At 41.1% G+C, this 22,322-nt stretch overlaps 1 protein-coding gene across 8 annotated transcripts in view; it reads right to left on the bottom strand.

Annotated features, from left to right (window-relative positions):
- Positions 1 to 22,322, bottom strand: part of TRAF2 (TNF receptor associated factor 2) — a 176,824-nt gene that overhangs the window by 102,978 nt on the left and 51,524 nt on the right. For all 8 annotated transcript variants that reach the window (XM_053695783.1, XM_053695780.1, XM_053695781.1 and 5 more), the window contains one exon: positions 5,765 to 5,843. In XM_053695783.1, the coding sequence (XP_053551758.1) occupies positions 5,765 to 5,843 (79 nt within the window). The remainder of the gene's footprint in view (positions 1 to 5,764; positions 5,844 to 22,322) is intronic.

Here is a 22,322-nt window from a genome sequence, read left to right as displayed (position 1 = left end):
CCTCCCTCGTCTGATTGCCAAGATCAAGCAGGAGAGAGCTTCGGTTATTTTGATAGCACCTGCGTGGCCACGCAGGACTTGGTATGCAGATTTGGTGGACATTTCATCCTTCCCACCATGGACTCTGCCACTGAGGCAGGATCTTCTACTCCAAGGTCCATTCAAACATCCAAATCTAGTTTATCTGCGTCTGACTGCGTGGAGATTGAACGCTTGATTTTATCAAAATGTGGTTTTTCCGAGTCGGTCATTGATACCTTGATTCAGGCTCGAAAGCCTGTCACCAGGAAAATCTATCATAAGATATGGTGTAAATATCTTCATTGGTGTGAATCCAAGGGTTACTCGTGGAGTAAGGTCAGGATTCCCAGGATACTATCTTTTCTCCAAGAAGGATTTGAAAAGGGATTATCGGCTAGTTCCTTAAAGGGACAGATTTCTGCTCTGTCTATTCTTTTGCACAAGCGCCTGGCTGATGTTCCAGACGTTCAGGCGTTTTGTCAGGCTTTGGTTAGAATCAGGCCTGTGTTTAAACCTGTTGCTCCGCCATGGCGTTTAAATTTAGTTCTTAAAGTTCTTCAAGGGGTTCCGTTTGAACCCTTGCATTCCATAGATATCAAGCTTTTATCTTCGAAAGTTCTGTTTTTAGTAGCTATCTCTTCGGCTCGAGTTATCTGCCTTGCAGTGTGATTCCCCTTATCTGATCTTCCATGCAGATAAGGTAGTTTTGCGTACCAAACCTGGGTTTCTTCCTAAGGAAGTATCTAATAGGAATATCAATCAGGAAATTGTTGTTCCGTCACTGTGTCCTAATCCTTCAAAGAAGGAACGTCTGTTACACAATCTTGACGTGGTTCGTGCTTTAAAGTTTTATTTGCAAGCTACTAAGGATTTTCGTCAAACATCTGCATTGTTTGTTGTCTACTCTGGAAAGAGGAGAGGCCAAAAGGCTTCGGCAACTTCTCTTTCTTTTTCGCTAAGAAGCATAATCCGTTTAGCTTATGAGACTGCTGGCTAGCAGCCTCCTGAAAGAATTACAGCTCATTCTACTAGAGCGGTAGCTTCCACATGGGCTTTTAAACATGAGGCCTCTGTTGAACAGATTTGTAAGGCAGCGACTTGGTCTTCGCTTCATACTTTTTCTAAATTCTACATATTTGATACTTTTGCTTCCTCGGGGGCTGTTTTTGGGAGAAAGGTCTTACAGGCAGTGGTGCCTTCTGTTTAATTACCTGCCTTGTCCCTCCCTTCATCCGTGTCCTAAAGCTTTGGTATTGGTATCCCACAAGTAATGGATGAACCCGTGGACTGGATAAACCTTACAAGAGAAAACAAAATTTATGCTTACCTGATAAATTTCTTTCTCTTGTGGTGTATCCAGTCCACGGCACGCCCTGTCACTTTAAGGCAGGTGTTTTTATTTTTTAAACTACAGTCACCACTGCACCCTATAGTTTCTCCTTTTTCTTACTTGTCTTCGGTCGAATGACTGGAGGTGGGGGTTAGGGGAGGAGCTATATAGACAGCTCTGCTGTGGGTGTCCTCTTGCAACTTCCTGTTGGGAAGGAGAATATCCCACAAGTAATGGATGAACCCGTGGACTGGATACACCTTACAAGAGAAATATATATATATATATATACACACATACACACAGACACACACACACACACACATATATATATATATATATATATCACACACACACACATATATGTGTATATATATATATATATATATATATATATATACACACACACACACTGGTATATATATATATATATCACACACACACACACACACATATATATATATATTTTGATTACACACACACATATATATGTAAGAGAAAGAAATTTATCAGGTAAGCATAAATTTTGTTATATATATATATATATATATATATATATACATACATACATATGTGTGTGTGTTTTTAATATATATATATATATATATATATATATATATATATATATATATATATGTGTGTGTGTGTGTGTGTGTGTGAGATATATATATGTGTGTGTGTATATATCTATATATATATGTGTGCGTGTATGTATATGTGTGAGTGTGTGTGTGCACAATTAAAGGGATTTTGAACAGTAAATAAATGTTGGCATGCAGGTTTTCCCTTTATCTGCTGAAGACAATTAGAGACGAATATAAAACCGGTAATAAAAGAGACTGTGCAAACAAGGCGATGTGGAAACTCTCTCTGTTAACTTTACAATCCTATATTCACAGCCTTGATTGCACACTCTCTTTTATTACTTTTATTGTCATCTGCAGAAGAGACAGATAAAGGAAAGACCTAGGTTTCAGCATGGCGGCTTGCAGTAGTTGATAGAAACACAGTGTAATTAGCAAAGCCAACAATTTTCAGAGTTAATTTATAGGAAAAAGGAGGACAAAATAAATAAAGAATGTATACTGCAAAGTTTTACCACATATAATTAAACATTTTATATTACAATCTTAATGTCCCTTAAAGGGACATTAAACCCATTTTTTTTTCTTTCACGATATAGAAAGAGCATGCCATTTTAAACAACGTTCTAATTTACTTCTATCTAGTTTGTTTTATTCTCTTGTTATTCTTTGCTGAAAAGCATATCTAGATAGTCTCAGCAGCTGCTGATTGGTTGATGCACTTAGAAGCCTCATGTGATTGGCTCATCCATGTGCATTGCTTTTTCTTCAACTAAGGATATCTACAAAATGAAGCAAAATAAATAATAGAAGTAAATTGGATTGTTGTTTAAATTTGTATTCTCATTCTGAATCATGAAAGAAAAATTTTGGGTTTAGTATCCCTTTAAGTAAGGAATTGCAAAAGATCTGCATACAAAATACATGTTTTAAAAGCATGACAATTATCACTTTATTAATGATTTGCTAACCTGTGTACCTTGTACTAAGTATGTTTTTCTGATCTTACCTTGACTGAGGCTAATTAGCTAGTTAGAAATGGGTTTGTAATAAGTTCTAAGCAATTAATGTTTAGTATGTAGCTAGTTCGGCCAATCTGCAGCATTTTGTAACAAAATTATAGTGACAGGAATCCAAAAATATTTATTTTGTGATTTTGCACACAACTGTAAACAACTTCCCAATGTATTTGTATTATCACATGTGCTTTGTTTTCTTGGTATCCTTTATTTAAGGAGCACCAGTTCAGTACTGGGAGCTAGCTGAACACAGGTTATCAAATGACGAGGCATATATATATACAGCCACCAATCAGCAGTTAGATCCCAGTAGTGCACTGCTGCACCTGACCCTACCTAGCTATGTTTTTCAACAAAGGATACTGAGAAACCAAAGATAATTAGATAATAGAAATAATTTGGAAAAGTGTTTAAAATTGCATGCACTATAAGAGTTCTGAAAGTTTAATGTTGACTATACTGTCACTTTAAAGGGACATTAAAGTCAAAATAAACTTTCATGATCTGAACAGATTATGCAAATTGAAATAACTTTCCAATTTCTTTATTTTATCAAATTTGCTTTGTTATTCTGGTATCCTTTGTTAAAGAGTTAATCTAGGTAGGCTCAGGAGCGTGCCCGTGTCAATGCCATTAGTGTTTGCAACAATGCATAACAGTGCTACAAAATATTTTGCAAAACACTGCTGCCATAGAGTTCTAAAGAGAAGTGCACATTCCTGAGCCCTTATAATCCTACCTAGGTTTATCTTTTAGCAAAGGATACCAAGTGAACAAAGCTAATTTGATAATAGAAATAAATTGGAAAGTTGTTTAAAATGACATACTATATCTAAATTATGAAAGTTTAATTTTAACTGTACTGTCCCTTTAAGTGACAGAATTTAAATGTAACTTTCAGTAAAAGCGTGGGACAAACAATTATTACAGCAAATGCAATATATATCACAACAAAATCATAAATGTACCTTGCAATGATATTTCATTTTTTATTTAATTATTTACAGGGAATTACATTTTTAGTTTCATTTGAAAGGTGACTTAAATAAGGTTCATGCACCAACTAAAGCTATTGAGGCTTATTTATCAAGCACCGAAAGGAGCTTGAGGGCCCGTGTTTCTGGTGAGTCTTCTAAAGACCGCTGCTCCGGACAGGAATCGCCACAATTCAACCCGATCGAGTACGATCGGGTTGATTGACACCTCCCTGCTGGCGGCCAATTGGCTGCAAGTCTGCAGGGGGCGGCGTTGCACCAGCAGCTCTTGTGAGCTTCTGCTGCAATGGTGAATACGGAGAGCGTATTGCTCTCCGCATTCAGCGATGTCTGTCGGACCTGATCCGCAGTGTCAGAGCAGGTCCGACAGACATTTGATAATTCGGCCTCATTGTCTTTTCTGGAGAAGAAATTGGTCTTTGTTATTAGCAAAATATTTACATTACATTATTCATTTTGCTAATAAAATGACTTTGTATATAACATTTATTTTGTATGCAGATATTTTACAAATACAATAACTAGTGTCAATCTGGCGGCGTGCGGCCCACTCCACCTCCATGAAAAATAATAATTACAATATGCTTATTACTTTAAGAGCGAGTGTGCTTACTGTTAGGGATGCGCATGCGTTAAAAGCTCTCACGCATCATTTCTGTCCATTCCTTTCCATAATTTTCTCTTTAACTAAAATCACATACTTTATATTTGATAAATATATATTGTATATGTATTTATTTTATATTATATACAAAAGGTATATGTCTATAACTATATAACAAGTGGGTCGCTATGCTGACAGCATTGTGATCCACTATTTATAATGCAGAGGAAATGTTATACTATGCGCATGCGTATGCTAAACTGTGAGTGCGCCCGGAACATGGCTGCTATAGAACAAAATAGCACGGACTCTGTGGGAGAGCAACCCGATGGAGCGTGTGTGTTAGAGTGCGTTTCATCAAGCCAGAGTACGTTAATTAGGAGTTACAGAGCACAATATTTTGAAATGTATACCGTTATAGCAAATGCCATTGCTTTGTTTAGCAATGACGAGATATGTAGGTAATGTGCGGCTCACGTGAGTTGTACTTGTATGGAAAATGGCCGGGACTCAAATGAGTTTGACACCCCTGTTCTATACATATATAAATATATTGTTAAATATTACTTACATAGAGCTGAACTATAAACAGAAACAGGACACATGCAGTAACCAGAATAAACTGATCTTTAAAGGGACAGTCTAGCCAAAAATAAACTTTCATGATTCAGATAGAGAAAGTAATTTTAAACAATTTTCCAATTTACTTTTATCACCAATTGTGCTTTGTTCTCTTGGTATTCTTAGTTGAAAGATAAACCTAGGAGGTTCATATGCTAATTTCTAAGCCCTTGAAGGCCGCCTCTTCTCTCAGGGCATTTTGACAGTTTTTCACCACTAGAGTGTGTTAGTTCACGTTTATCATATAGATAAAACTGTGCTCACGCACGTGGAGTTCAGGTAAGCAAGCTCTGATTGGCTAAAATGGATGTCAGTCAAAAGAACTGAAATAAGGGGGCAGTTTGCAGAGGCTTAGATACAAGATAATCACAGAGGTAAAAAGTGTATTTATATAACTGTGTTGGTTATACAAAACTAGGGAATGGGTAATAAAGGGATTATCCATCTTTACAAACAATAAACATTCTGGTGTAGACTGTCCCTTTAAACAAATCTAATCAATTTCGTCACGGTTCAACAAAGTGCACATGGTATCACTGCCTATTTCAATACAATTATCATACAAGGACATTATGAAGAGAGAAACTTACAGAGCTACTTTCTAAAATAGAGACCCCCTCTTCGTACAGATCCTCCTGAACACAGGCATTACATTTCTGTGGGCCAGAACTGTAAGAGAGAAGATTGTCTCAATAAGAAACCGGAAAAATAAGCAGCATCAAAATACATTTAATAAAACAATTGACAACTATAAGGGTGCTCTGATGAAGTCTGGCGATGCAAGGGCTAGAGTCCTGCCTATACTTACTTCATTTGTATAGCTAAACTTTATTGGTAATGTTTCAGGGAACGTAACAATCCTATTCACATATCAATGCTTAAAGGGATACTAAACCCAAATTTTTCTTTAATGATTCAGATAAAGCAGGCAATTTTTAAGCAACTTTACAATTGACTCCTATTATCAATTTTTCTTTGTTTTCTTGAGTATCTTTATTTAAAAAGCAGGAATGTAAAGCATAGGTGCCAGCCCATTTTTGGTTCAGAACATGGGTTACGCTTGCTTATTGGTGGCTAAATGTAGCCACCAATAAGCAAGCACTTTCCATGGTGCTGAACCTAAAAACATAAATTAGAAAGGGGAAAAGGCTAAAGGGTAGCACCTACCACAAGCCACGAAGCCACAGGCTAAAGAAGAGAACAATCGCCAACGCAGAAGCCCTGGAGTAAGGGATTCCTCTAAAACTAGCTTGCTAACACACAACCAATGTGCAATAGTAGAAGCAGTGACACTGCAAGTCCATTCACCTGCAGAGCAGTGAAAACAATGGATACTACAGAAAGCTGACCAAGGGAAGCCTAAGGTGCAAAACAAGCCCAATGAGCAACGGCACTCAGAAAACCTGGCCAACCAAGACCAGGTCAAGTAATCTGAGTAAAAGGACATAGCTCAAGTTCCCAGGAACTGGGGAACCCCAGACCAGCCCTGGAGCCTAAAAGTCCGGTAACAACCCACAACAGGGTCCCCAAGTGAAACTCAGCAACCGGAAGCCCCAGAGAGAAACAGGTCTGGGCCCCCAATTGTTTAACCAACAATACCCGAAAACTAAACACCCCGTCTGATATAACAATCCAGACCACAGGGGATAATAATGCAATATCCACCCGGACAACGAAAAAAACTCGCAAGTCCAGACCTAAGGAAGAGACTACCCCTTGCCGAAGTCCCACTCTCCAAAGGAGCTAAGGCGGGAAAAGTCGTACAATGACACTAGAGCCCCTAGACTCTCGAACAGCCTCAGGACAATAAGGCAAGGGGATACCTTGAGGTAAAAAAAAACTCAAGCAAAGGCTGGTCTCCACATCACCTCCGAACAAGCAGATGATCACAGGGAGAAAGGAGCGCGAACCATCCCCAGCAGCAGGAGGAACCCCCAAGGAGACCACACCCAGTGTCCCAAACAGGGAACAAACATCTCCCAGGCCCCTAAAAGGAGACCTAACCTGGAGAAGGAAGACCAAAAAGGTCTCAGAAAAACAGCAAGACAGTACACAGTCTATGTGCAAAAGTCAGTTACATTTTGAAAACCATCCACTGCAAGGCAGCTAAACTACCCTTCAAACTACTAGCTTCAGAAGACCAAGTCCAAAAAGGACATCCCAGAGCCTCAAAAGAAAAAGGCCAAACCGCTCGCCCGGTGGTAAGAAGGCGCTAAGCCCTCCAACTCTCCACCACGTGGGGGAGAAAACTCTATAGTCCGGCAATACCAGACGCAAGAGAAAGTGACGCAGTGGAAAATCCACTGACCCAGTCATCCAAAGTGAAGGCTATAAGGACTGAGACAATCTTTCCTGCCTCGCGGACCCACATGTTCTCTAGAATGCGTAGTTGAATGTAAAACAAAAGTTAACATGAGCACTCCGGGCCTCGACCGGACCAGCCAATCAGACGGTGCCACTTGTCTGAACAGCCACAAGACAGAACCGAACCCAACAAGACCAGCCTGCCACCCGGGTCCTAACAGTCAAGCTGCATGAATCCTCCCTCAGAGGGGAAGAAGGAAAACAGACAAACATAGGACTAACATGTTCCCAAAAACACTTCCGTAGAAGTAACAGAGAGTATCAATCCCAGTTTAAGATTCCGAAGGAAACTAAACAAAATAAAAAAGACATCCTAGTCGGATAAAAAGAAAATACAAGGTAACCTGTAGGTTAACGCCCAATAAGAAAACAGGCCTACCGCAGGACCAGCCAAACGGAGCCCTAATCTTCCAAAAACTGGGAAGGATCTAAAAAAAAAAAAAAAACCAGTCAGGAGATTACATCATCCCCACATGTCTAATGAAATGCATCATTCGAAGCAGACTGAAAATTCCCATATCCGATAAGGATAGGATTATTTAGTAATTGAAAAACATGTCTGAGTAAGACGCAAAGGCGCGCAACTCTGTAACGAAAGGTATAACACTCAGGGACAGTTACACCCATGGGGAATAGTACAGGCCCTCCCCAAGGCGGTAGACCTGAGACAATAGTGCATGAGCAAAATTGTGCATAAACGTCTGGGCTCTGCAGACGAATAATCACCAAGAATATGTAAAAGCGAAAACGTGCTGCAACCTCCGGGGGGAACAAGCCGCCCTGCGTGGAGGAATAATCATAAGCTGCGTTACCCGCATGTCTAGAACAATGTAGCGGTAGGGAACTTGCCTCTTGGAGGACAGGACCCCCAGAGGCAAATGGCTCAACTGACCCTTGATTCCCAGAGCCCGAGGAACAAGGCACTCTAATACAGCACACCGAACATAACTGATTGACATGTGTCAACGAGGCCAATCCGGATTCTTCCCCCGGAAGAAGAATCTGAATCTGAAATTAGAACAGTCTCAGTATCAGAATCGTCCATAACTGAGTCTGAAATTTGAACAGTCTCAGCATCAGAATCCTCTATAACTGGATAGAAAATATGCCAATAAGGACTATAGTACAAAACAAAAACGGTACCTGACACCCACAATGGCTGCTAGAATTTCTCCGTCGCCACACGGTCAGGTATGCGGAAATGGAGAACGGAATGTAATCACGCCTGGCCAGAAGGTGAACCGTATAGTCCAAAAAAAGTGCACCCAACCATAAGGTTGCATCACTGCCAAAGACCTTTATGTTCCAAGCCATGAGCCCTTTAACACTACACATAAGCAGATTGAATCACATAACAAACATGATTATAAACCCCCCTGTTCAATAACCCCCCTCAGGAGATATTAACTCTTGATTCCAAGATACTAAAAGGAGACTCACTGAGACCCTTATGTTAAGTTAGTCCCGCAAGGTGGTAGCCTCTCGGGAAAACATCTGTAGTACAGTACATTCACGAAGAAAATGAAACGATCTTACCGGAATCTACGCCGTGGAACAGGAACACGGCCCTTCAAGTGTGACGGATAGTAGCATTGCCTCCGTCATGAGAAGAAAGCAGGCAGCGGAGCGAAGTTCGACAACGCTGATTGCTTGAGGAGCTGTTATCATGAGTCGGGATGGTTTTGCATAAAAACTCTTCCTGTATCTCCGGACTCTAACTTTCATCCAAGCCCTCACTGAGAGACTGACAGGATTACTTAAAACTCCTGTCCCATGTCGAAGAGAACTACCCTCCATAAGAGACAAATTTAAATTCTGACACTTCTCTGCCAACCTCCTGGGACGAAAGGCAAAGAATGACTGGGGATGAGGGGAGTCGGAGGAGTATTCAAGCCTTTGGCTGGGGTGTTTTTGCCTCCTCCTGGTGGCCAGGTTCTTATTTCCCAAAAGTAATGAATGCAGCTGTGGACTCTTTCCATTTAAGAAGAAAATGGTCCGGCTCCTAACCTTTACATTCCTGCTTTTTAAATAAAGATAGCAAGAGAATGAAGAAAAATTGATAATAAAGTTGCTTAAAATTGCATGTACTATCCGAATCATGAAAGAAATAAAATTAGGTTTAGTATCCCTTTAAAGCGAAACGTACGAGTTGATATAATTTTCTTTGTTACGTCATACCAACATTTTTTTAAAATATCATTTTGTGTGTGTGTACATATATCTATCGACCTACAAATGCATGATGCTTAACCCATGTGCAGGGGCATAGAGACTTGCAGGATCAGTAGTGCTAAAATGACCTGCCCTAATTAATTAGATTAAGCAATCTGTTTACTGCAATGTCCCTTTAGCAATAATATAATGTGATATAAATGTTGAAATGCATTTTGCTGGTTAATACTGCAAATCTAAGGAAAAAAAACAGGTTCAAGGTCATTGTTTTTTATTTTTGCAATACAAGCATATACAGTTTCCCAGAAAAGCCATGGCTCTTAAATCTACAGTAAATCAGTATTGCACACACAGGAGATTGTGCAAGTCACTTAATAGAATCAAAGGGACATTATACACTAGATTTTTCTTTGCATAAATGTTTCGTAGACAATCCATTTATATAGCTTATACAGCTTTTTTTTTTTTGTTAAATGTATAGTTTTGCTTATTTTTAAATAACATTGTGCTGATTTTCATTCAGACTTCTAACCAAGCCCCAAAATTTTAAAAGAATACTGATGTATACCTACTCCAGCTTGCCCCTGTTTGAGTAAAAGGTGTAAATTGAACCGTTGTAAAATGAGGGCCACCTGTAGTCTATTACATGCAGTTAAATGAAAATTGGTGTATACTGTCCCTTTAACATAAGTTTCAAATGGAGTTTATTGGAAACTAAAGTAAATCATTACATTTTTTGTTACATATGAAACAGTGTGTTTCAAAACACACTCACGTTTCTTAAGCAACTGAAGAGCTGGAATATCTTGTTATTCAAGTTATTAAATGATCTTGCGTGTCTAAATGCATATATATGCTTATCCTGTTACAAGATTTTCACACAGATTAAAACGTTTTTATCACTTTGATCCAAATTTTGTTTTCGGTTTAAAGGGTCATAATGTTTAAAATTATAAAACACTTTATAAAATAAAAAAAAAATAAAAAAACAAAACAATTTAGCTTTTTTAAGTTGAATGTTTGTGTACACGACCACTGTATGATTGGTGCGTATGCACTGCGCACTCGCTTGTCTGTCAGTCAAGGTAATACAGCCAAGAACAATCTGAGTTCAGCACCCGGAAGGATTATATAAGTGCTGATTTATTTTTTTAACAGACTTTATACTGCCACATGTATTGCAATACAGCCCTAGCATATTATTTACTTTTATGTCTAATAATAAAATATTTTACTATAAATCATTTACAACCTGAGCATGGTTGCTGTCATGGACTGTTTTACACATATGGAACTGTTCTGCAAAATGCTTACATGAAGAGTTAAAAAATCACTAAAAGTGCATAATAAAAAGACAAATATTTAACACTTACTCTGAATTACAAATAAGCAGTAGATTTTTTTTTCTCCCATTTGCTAGCCCCTGTATCATGTGACAGACATCAGCCAATCACATACTAGTATACGTATACCCTGTGAGCTCTTGCACATGCTCAGTAGGATCTTTTCTTTCATGTAATTGGCAAGAGCCCATGAGCTAGTGACATATGGGATATACAATCCTACCAGGAGGGGCAAAGTTTCCCAAACCTCAAAATGCCTATAAATACACTCCTCACCACACCCACAATTCAGTTTTACAAACTTTGCCTCCTATGGAGGTGGTGAAGTAAGTTTGTGCTAAAATTTCTACGTTGATATGCGCTTCTCAGCATTGTTGAAGCCCGATTCCTCTCAGAGTACAGTGAATGTCAGAGGGAGCTGAAGGGAGTATCACTTACTGAATTCGATGATTTCCCTAACGGGGGTCTATTTCATAGGTTCTCTGTTATCGGTCGTAGAGATTCATCTCCTACCTCCTTTTTCAGATCGACGATATACTCTCAATTTACCATTACCTCTACTAATAACTGTTTTAGTACTGGTTTGGCTATCTGCTATATGTGGATGGGTGTCTTTTGGTAAGTATGTTTTTTATTTCTTAAGACACCTCAGCTATGGTTTGGCACTTTATGCATTTATATAAAGTTCTAAATATATGTATTGTACTTATATTTGCCATGAGTCAGGTTCATGTATTTCCTTCTGCAGACTGTCAGTTTCATATTTGGGGAATGTAAACATCATTTTTAAGAAATGTATTTCTTACCTGGGGTTTAGTCTTTTTTAATTGACTACTTCTTACAATTGCGGGTATTAGGCCTGCGGGTGCGTCAACTGCTAAACTTTATTGAGTCATTCTTGGCGCGAGAAATTTTTGGCGCGAAAAGATACGTTTATGACGCAACTTCGTCTTTTCTGGCGTCATACGTGACGCCGAGACCTTTCACACGGCGGCGTCATTAGTGACACAAGTGTGTCATTTCCGGTTATTTTTGGCACCAAAAAAGAGTTTACGTTACGTTGTGCGTCATACTTGGCGCCAAATTTTTTCATTATTTCAATACCCCTTGTATGTTTGCCTCTTGCTTTTTGCTATCAAAGGCCTATGCTATTGCATTTTTTCCCATTCCTGAAACTGTTATATAAGGAAATAGATAATTTTGCTTTATATGTTGTTTTTTCTCTTACATTGTGCAAGATGTCCCAATCTGATCCTGCCTCAGAAGTTTCTGCTGGAACATTGCTGCCTGACATCGGTTCTACCAAAGCTAAGTGCATTTGTTGTAAAATTGTAGAAATTATTCCACCGAATGTCATTTGTAATAGTTGTCATGATAAACTTTTACATGCAGATAGTGTTTCCATCAGTAATAGTACATTGCCAGTTGCAGTTCCTTCAACTTCTAATGTGCATGATATACCTGTAAATTTTAAGGAATTTGTTTCTGATTCTATTATGAAGTCTTTGTCTGCATTTCCACCTTCTAATAAACGTAAAAGGTCTTTTAAAACTTCTCATTTAGCTGATGAAATTTCAAATGACCAACAACATAATAATTTATCCTCTTCTGATGAGGATCTATCTGAGACAGAAGATCCTTCCTCAGACATTGACACTGACAAATCTACTTATTAATTTAAAATTGAGTATATGCGTTCTTTATTAAAAGAAGTGTTAATTACTTTGGATATTGAGGTAACCAGTCCTATTGACGTTCAGTCTAATAAACGTTTAAATGCTGTTTTTAAACCTCCTGTGGTTTCTCCAGGGGTTTTTCCCATTCCTGAGGCTATTTCTGATATGATTTCTAGGGAATGGAATAAGCCAGGTACTTATTTTATTCCTTCTTCAAGGTTTAAAAAAATGGTATCCTTTACCAGCAAAATCTATAGAGTTTTGGGAAAAAATCCCCAAAGTTGATGGGGCTATTTCTACTCTTGCTAAACGTACCACTATCCCTATGGAAGATAGCACTTCCTTTAAGGATCCTTTAGATAGGAAGCTTGAATCTTATCTAAGGAAGGCCTATTTATATTCAGGTCATCTTCTGCTATTTCTTTGGCTGATGTTGCGGCTGCATCAACTTTCTGGTTGGAAAATTTAGCGCAACATGAATTGGATTCTGACATATCTAGTGTTGTTCGCTTACTGCAACATGCTAATCATTTTATTTGTGATGCCATTTTTGATATTATCAAAATTGATGTTAGATCCATGTCTTTAGCTGTATTAGCTAGAAGAGCTTAAGTCTTGGAATGCTGATATGACATCTAAATCTAGATTACTATCTCTTTCTTTCCAAGGTAATAATTTATTTGGTTCTCAGTTGGATTCTATTATTTCAACTATCACTGGGGGAAAAGGAGGTTTTTTGCCTCAGGATAAGAAACCTAAGGGTAAATCTAAGGCTTCTAACCGTTTTCGTTCCTTTCGTCAGAATAAGGAACAAAAACTCAATCCTCCCCCCAAGGAATCTGCTTCCAATTGGAAGCCTTCCTTAAATTGGAATAAATCCAAGCCATTTAGGAAACCAAAGTCAGCCCCTAAGTCCGCATGAAGGTGCGGCCCTCATTCCAGCTCATCTGGTAGGGGGCAGATTAAGGTTTTTCAAGGATTTTTGGATAAAATCTGTCCAAAATCATTGGATTCAGAGCATTGTCTCTCAAGGGTATCGAATAGGATTCAGAGTAAGACCTCCTGTGAGAAGATTTTTTCTCTCACGCATCCCTGTAAATCCAGTAAAAGCTCAGGCTTTTCTGAAGTGTGTTTCAGACCTGGAGTTTTCAGGGGTAATTATGCCAGTTCCTCCTCCGGAACAAGGTCTGGGGTTTTATTCAAACCTATTCATTGTATCAAAGAAAGAAAATTTATTCAGACCAGTTCTGGATCTAAAAATTTTGAATCGTTATGTAAGAGTACCAACTTTCAAGATGGTGACTATAAGGACTATTCTGCCTTTTGTTCAGCGAGGACATTATATGTCCACAATAGACTTGCAGGATGCATACCTTCATATTCCGATTCATCCAGAACACTATCAGTTTCTGAGATTCTCTTTTCTAGACAAGCATTACCAATTTGTTGCTCTTCCATTTGGCCTAGCAACAGCTCCAAGAATCTTTTCAAAGGTCCTGAGTGCCCTACTATCTGTATTCAGAGAACAGGGTATTGCGGTGTTTCCTTATTTGGACGATATCTTGGTACTGGCTCAGTCTTTACGTACTGCAGAATCTCACACAAATCAACTAGTGTTGTTTATTCGGAAACATGGTTACAGGATCAATTTACCAAAAAGTTTCTTGATTCCTCAGACAAGGGTCACCTTTTTAGGCTTCCAGATAGATTCAGTGTCCATGACTCTGTCTCTAACAGACAAGAGACATTTAAAATTGGTCGCAGCATGCCGGCACCTTCAGTCTCAGTCATTCCCTTCAGTGGCTATGTGCATGGAAATTTTAGGTCTCATGACTGCAGCATCGGACGCGATCCCCTTTGCTCGTTTTCACATGAGACCTCTACAGCTTTGTATACTGAATCAATGGTGCAGGGATTATACAAAGATATCACATTTAATATCCTTGAATCCCAATGTACGACACTCTCTGACATGGTGGATAGATCACCATCGTTTGGTTCAAGAGGCTTCTTTTGTTCGGCCAACCTGGACTGTGATCACAACAGATGTGAGTCTTTCAGGTTGGGGAGCTGTTTGGGGATCTCTGACAGCACAAGGGGTTTGGAAGTCTCAAGAGGCGAGATTACCAATAAATATTTTAGAACTCCGTGCAATTCTCAGGGCTCTTCAGTTCTGGCCTCTGCTAAAGAGAGAACCGTTCATTTGTTTTCAGACAGACAATATCACAACTGTGCCTTATGTCAATCATCAGGGTGGGACTCACAGTCCCCAAGCTATGAAAGAAGTATCTCGGATACTTGCTTGGGCGGAATCCAGCTCCTGTCTAATCTCTGCAGTGCATATCCCAGGTGTAGACAATTGGGAGGCGGATTATCTCAGCCGTCAGACTTTACATCCAGGGGAGTGGTCTTTCCATCCAGATGTGTTTTCTCAGATTGTTCAGATGTGGGGGCTTCCAGAGATATATCTCATGGCCTCTCATCTAAACAAGAAACTTCCCAGATACCTGTCCAGGCCCAGGGATGTTCAGGCGGAAGCAGTGGATGCGCTGACGCTTCCTTGGTGTTATCATTCTGCTTACATCTTCTCGCCTCTAGTTCTCCTTCCAAGAGTGATCTCCAAGATCATCATGGAACAGTCTTTTGTGTTGCTGGTGGCTCCAGCATGGCCACACAGGTTTTGGTATGCGGATCTGGTTCGGATGTCCAGTTGCCGGCCTTGGCCACTTCCGTTACAGCCGGACCTACTATCTCAAGGTCCGTTTTTCCATCAGGATCTCAAATCATTAAATTTGAAGGTATGGAAATTGAACGCTTAGTTCTAAGTCATAGAGGTTTCTCTGACTCAGTGATTAATACTATGTTACAAGCTTGTAGATCTGTCTCTAGAAAGATTTATTATAGAGTTTGGAAGACTTACATTTCATGGTGTTCTTCTCATAAATTCTCCTGGCATTCTTTTAGAATTCCTAGAATTTTACAGTTTCTTCAGGATGGTTTGGATAAGGGTTTGTCTGCAAGTTCCTTGAAAGGATAAATCTCCGCTCTTTCTGTTTTATTTCACAGAAAGATTGCTATACTTCCTGATATACACTGTTTTGTACAGGCTTTAATTCGTATTAAGCTTGTCATTAAGTCAATTTCTGCTCCTTGGAGTCTTAATTTGGTTCTGAAGGCTTTACAGGCTCCTCCATTTGAACCTATGCATTATTTAGACATTAAACTACTTTCTTGGAAAGTGTTGTTTCTTTTGGCCATCTCTTCAGCTAGAAGAGTTTCTGAGTTATCTGCTCTTTCTTGTGAGTCTCCTTTTCTGATTTTTCATCAGGATAAGGCAGTTTTGTGGACTTCTTTTCAATTTTTACCTAAGGTTGTGAATTCTAACAACATTAGTAGAGAAATTGTTATCTCTTCCTTATGTCCTAATCCTAAGAATTCTTTGGAGAGATCCTTACATTCTTTGGATGTGGTAAGAGCTTTGAAATATTATGTGGAAGCTACTAAAGATTTCAGGAAGACTTCCAGCCTATTTGTTTTATTTTCTGGTCCTAGGAAAGGTCAGAAGGCTTCTGCTGTTTCCTTGGCTTCTTGGTTGAAACTTTTGATTCCTCAAACTTATTTGGAGTTGGGTCAGGCCCCGCCTCAGAGAATTACAGCTCATTCTACTAGATCGGTCTCCACTTCGTGGGCTTTTAAGAATGAAGCTTCAGTTGTTCAGATTTGCAAATCGGCAACTTGGTCCTCTTTGCATACATTTACTAAATTCTACCGTTTTGATGTATTTGCTTCTTCGAAAGCAGTTTTTGGTAGAAAAGTTTTTCAGGCAGCTGTTTCAGTTTGATTCTTCTGCTTTTGATTTAAGTTTTTTTCTTTCAAAAATAAAAATAAACTTTTTTTTGGGTTGTTGATTAATTTTTTCAGTGGAATATGGCTGTTTTTATTTTTATTCCCTCCCTCTCTAGTGACTCTTGAGTGGAAGATCCACATCTTGGGTATTGATATCCCATACGTCACTAGCTCATGCACTCTTGCCAATTACATGAAAGAAAACATAATTTATGTAAGAACTTACCTGATACATTAATTTATTTCATATTGGCAAGAGTCCATGAGGCCCACCATTTTTATGGTGGTTATGATTTTTTGTATAAAGCACAATTATTTCCAAATTTCCTTTGTTGATGCTTTCTACTCCTTTCTTATCACCCCACTGCTTGGCTATTCGTTAAACTGAATTGTGGGTGTGGTGAGGGGTGTATTTATAGGCATTTTGAGGTTTGGGAAACTTTGCCCCTCCTGGTAGGATTGTATATCCCATATGTCACTAGCTCATGGACTCTTGCCAATATGAAAGAAATGAATTTATCAGGTAAGCTCTTACATAAATTATGTTTTTCCCAGAAAGTGTGAATATGAAAAGACTGCAACATTTGATAATGGAAGTAAATTGGAAAGCATCTTAAAACTGCTGCTCTATCTTGAATCATAACAGTTTATTTTGACTTGAGTGTCCCTTTAATGTATCATATAACAATGCCTACTCACTAGGTAAGATTAATGCCCTCATAGTACAAGTTGTATAAGTACATATGCACAGAAGGAGTGAAGATATTAGACAGGTGCACAACATAAAAATGTTTCAGATGAATAGATTGTTAGAAATAATATTTTTTTTTATTCCCTTCAATATTCGTTAAAGAGGTCATTTGGAATTAATTTCTTCATAAAAATACGTTTGTCCACTGTTTCCTATGGAAAACCTATTAAAGGGACAGTATACACTCATTTTCATATAACTGCATGTAATAGACACTACTATAAAGAATAAGATGCACAGATACTGATATAAAAATCCAGTATAAAATGGTTTAAAAACTTACTTAGAAGCTTTCAGTTTAGCTCTGTTGAAAAGGCCACTGCAAGTGGCAAATAAGACACTCCCCCCCTCCCCCTTCTTTTGCATATGAAAAGACCCTTTACACAAACAGGAGCAAGCTGGAGTAGGTAGCTGACGGTATTCAAATAAAACTTTGGGGCTTGGTAAGGAGTCTGAAAATCAGAACAATGTTATTTAAAAATAAGCAAAACTATACATTTAAAAAAACCAAAAAACTTTATGGGCTTTATAAATAGATCATCTACAAAACATTTATGCAAAGAAAAAATGAGTGTATAATGGCCCTTTAAGGGCATTAGAGAGCGTAGTCGGACAGCAGCTTAATCTGAAATAAACATAGTAGTTAATGTGACGGATACCGGCTACCCTGACTGGGTAGCTCCGCCAAAGAGTCCTGCTTCCTCCCGGGAGCCTGCAGCTGTATAGCTGGAATGTGTAGCTATAGAGTGGAGAGAAGTGATTATAGCCAGAGCCCACCCAAATAACCAGACAAGACCAGTATTCAGGTGAAACACATTCTGCTTATATACACACAAAAGCTTCTTATCTGGCACCTAAATCTCCTGCCATTCCCGCCCCTCCAGACAGTCCAGAGCCACAGTTCCATAGAGTCCCCACAGTACCTAGGTCGCGGTTTCGGGGTGATCCTGGGCAAGCAGCGGCACTTCCAGGGTGCCAGCCTGGTAAAGATATGGAGGTTGGGGTGTCCAAAACCCCTGGTTTCCAAGGAAATTCCCTTCCGGCAATCACCCCACCTCTGGTCCTCCCTAGGGGCTACCAATCCCCAAAAGAGCAGAGCTCTGGGCAAGGGGACGCTGGAGCAACCTGGTTTAAAAGCTAGCAGATATCCAGTGCGTTGCAGCCGGCCGTTCCAGGAGCCTGGCCAGCCGAGAAGGGTTTATGCGGTCAGGGATCAGCTTGCGGCCGGACGGCAGTTCTAGGAGCCCAGCCAGCCGAGAGAAGAGTTTATGCGGTCAGGGATCAGCTCTTTCCTGATAAAGTACAAATAGTAAAACAATAGATGGCAAGAGTTTGGGAGATCCTGTGAGCCATGAAAGGGCCAAAACTGGTGTGATAAGTGGAGAGCCAGGTAGTAGGGGGGGGTGGGGGTAGAATTGGCAGTCTGGTATCCGTGACAGTGCTCCCCCCTTCTAGTCCGGCAGACGCAGCTAGACCCCAAGGGGTCGGCTTGGGGATGTCCGATATCCCTGGGGTGCAGGGATATTCACATAATGCCAAGTCCCAAAACAGGTTTCCAATGCCGGCTCCAGAACATTTGCCCTCCCACAAGTCACAGTAGCAGTGGGGCCTCCAGACTCTCCCATGAAAGGCTTCTGCCACTGGAGGGAAGGCAGGGTACCTGGGGATGCAGCCCAAGGTTGGGGACCGGAGCAGACTGCCCTGGGGTTCACAGGTGGGGTCTGTAGTCTCAGTCCCCCCCAACTGGAAAATCCTCCTAGACGGGGAAAGGGCAGTGATTAGCACCCACCTGCCCAGTTGCCAGCTCCACTGCTAGATGGACCCCAGCTACTATTCCAGGGCTGTCCCTCCCTGGCTCTGGGATGCATACTAGGGGTGGGCAGATGCCAGCGGCGTTCTGCCCTGCTGCCAGCTCCTCCGCTGAGTTGACACAGGGGACCACCTCAGTCTCCTCCAGGACCACAGGGACAAACTCTGGCCCTACAGTATCCACCGCTCCTCCAGTATAATTCAGTGGTGGTGGTGGAGGGCAGTGATCAATCTCCTTCTCAGGGCTCAGCTCTGGCCCTTCCGTTGTGGTGATGTAAGGGGCACCCTTGGTCGCTTCCACAGCCAGAGGAACCCTAATTCTGCACCAGGGTCCTCCACCTCCCAGAGTCTCTGGGAAACAGGCAACCCAGACTCCAGGGCAAAAGCCCTCCACACATTCCCGGGGCACCTACCTCCCAAAAGACAGGATTCTTTTAAGTTCCAGGGTCCATAGTCGGTGGGGAGTAGGCTGGCCTGCTTTCCTCTCCCCGAAAGTAACACAAGTATGGCTTTAAAGTAAGCTGGATGGTCCAGCCCCAAACTCCCTTCCACTTTGGTGGTTGGCCACTGCCGCCATGGGGTGAGGATGCTGACCTCTTTTCCCTGGATCACGCCAAGCTGCTGGGGAGAGAGGTGGGCTACCTCCTCTCCCTGGAAACTGATCTGCCGCTGGGGAGAGAGGGAGGTTGGCTACCTCTGCTCCCTGGGGATGGCTTTGTCACTGGGGAGCGAGGTCAGCTACCTCCTCTCCCTGGAAGCTGATCTGCTGCTGTGGAGGGAGACCGGCTGTCTCCTCTCCCTGGAAGGAGCTCTGTCGCTGGGGAGGGAGATTGGCTACCTCCGCTCCCTTGTTTATTATATTATAGCCAGAGCCCACCCAAATAACCAGACAAGACCAGTATTCAGGTGAAACAAGAACTGCTTTATTGTAAAACACACTCTGCTTATATATACACAAAAGGGTCTTATCTGACACCTAGATCTCCCGCCCCTCCAGACAGGTCGCCGCCTTCATAGGAGCCACAGTCCCATAGAGTCCCCACAGTACCGGGGGTGATCCCGGAGGAGCGGGGCATTTCCAGGGTGTCATTGGAAAGCTCTCAGTCACCAGTAACGAATTATGCCGCATCTTGTAACCCAGAGCTTTCCAATGACTCCCTGGAAGTGCCGCCGCTCCCCCAGGATCACCCTGGGTACTGCGGGGAACTCTATGGGACTGTGGCTCCTATGGAGTCGCCGACCTGTCTGGATGGGCGTTACAGCCTGGGAAAGATATGGAGGTGGGGGTGTCCAGAACCCCCGGTTCCCAAGGGAACTCCCTTCCGGCAATCACCCCACCTCTGGTCCTCCCTAGGGGCTACCAATCCCCAAAAGAGCGGAGCTCTGGGGCAAGGGGCCGCTGCAGCAACCTGTGTTAAAAGTTAGCAGATATCCGGTGCGGCCGGTCGTTCCAGGAACCTGGCCAGCCGAGAAGGGTTTATGCGGTCAGGGATCAGCTTGCAGCCGAACGGTAGTTCCAGGAGCCTGGCCAGCCGAGAAGGGTTTATGCGGTCAGGGATCAGTTCGCGGCCGGCCAGCCTGCAGTTCCAGGAGCCCAGCCAGCCGAGAAGGGTTTATGCGGTCAGGGATCAGCTTTTTCCTGATAAAGTACAAACAGTAAAACAATAGATAGCAAGTGTCTAGGAGATCCTGTGAGCCATAAAAGGGCCAAAACTGGTGTGATAAGTGGAGAGCCAGGTAGTAGGGGGGTGGGGTTAGCCTTGGCAGTCTGGTATCTGTGACAGTTAGTGCTACTGCTACAAGCCAGCAGCAGCACAATAACGGTTTCTTTTTTTTAAATAGGGTTAGGACCAGCTAAGAACAGAAACAAAGCTTACAAACGTATTGGCTAACATACAAATAAGCTGACAAGGACATGGCTAAATCATTATTGTCTCTTTTTTTTAATTAAAGGGGCCAATTGTTTATGGTTTCAAATGACTTCAAGAGATATGGAAAAAATGTTTGTTTGTTACCTTCGTCTGTAAACAGATACAGGTATCTAAAATATATAATTTGGGGGTTTTTTCCACAATGAACGACTGGCAATCTCTAGATACCTTTGTATTGATAATACTATTTGTGTCAGTACACAAGATGTAACCAGAAGTGACCTAGCTAACAAGTTACATTAACATATTGTCCTCTTTAGTATAAAAGATTTTCTCAGTCCCATGTTCCTTTAAGAGCTTAGCAGGAAGCACAGAGGGTGGTCAACCATCAACCTACACCACACCATACCTTCTATCACTTGTGGCAAGGTATTAGGGACTCAGGAGGTTGAGGGGGGGTTGTCACCGTTTTGTGGACAAGGCCATTTAGGGAGGGGATTGTGGGTGGATAGTAGGCAGGGTTGTGGGTGTGTCTAGGGTATGTGGGCAAGGCCCAGGGAAATAAATAGGGACATTTGGCTGTCACAGAGGGACAACGGGACAGAGCTCAGAATTATGGATTGTCCCACTAAAATAGTGACAGTTAGGAGGTCTGCTATATTTTTTATCATTGTTACAGCTAAAACAGGGCACTTGATGCAATCAGTAAGCTTTCATGTGCATAACAGACTTTTCTGACCCTTGAAGACGACAAAACAATTTCATTATCTCACTGTATCTAAGGCTGATTAAAGGGATAGAATGATCAAAATTAAATGTACATGGTTGCAATTAAATTGTAAGAGAGGAATATGCATTTTAATTAGAAAAAAAACATAATTTATGCTTACCTGATAAATTCCTTTCTTCTGTTGTGTGATCAGTCCACGGGTCATCATTACTTCTGGGATATAACTCCTCCCCAACAGGAAATGCAAGAGGATTCACCCAGCAGAGCTGCATATAGCTCCTCCCCTCTACGTCAGTCCCAGTCATTCGACCAAGAATCAACGAGAAAGGAGTAACCAAGGGTGAAGTGGTGACTGGAGTATAATTTAAAAGATATTTACCTGCCTTAAAACAGGGCGGGCCGTGGACTGATCACACAACAGAAGAAAGGAATTTATCAGGTAAGCATAAATTATGTTTTCTTCTGTTATGTGTGATCAGTCCACGGGTCATCATTACTTCTGGGATACCAATACCAAAGCAAAAGTACACGGATGACGGGAGGGATAGGCAGGCTCATTATACAGAAGGAACCACTGCCTGAAGAA

This window comes from Bombina bombina, chromosome 12 (assembly GCF_027579735.1).
Source record: "Bombina bombina isolate aBomBom1 chromosome 12, aBomBom1.pri, whole genome shotgun sequence".
In the NCBI taxonomy this organism is placed as follows: Eukaryota; Metazoa; Chordata; class Amphibia; order Anura; family Bombinatoridae; genus Bombina; species Bombina bombina.
The sequence above is the reverse complement of the archived record's forward strand: the minus strand, read 5'-3'. Positions and strand labels throughout refer to the sequence as shown.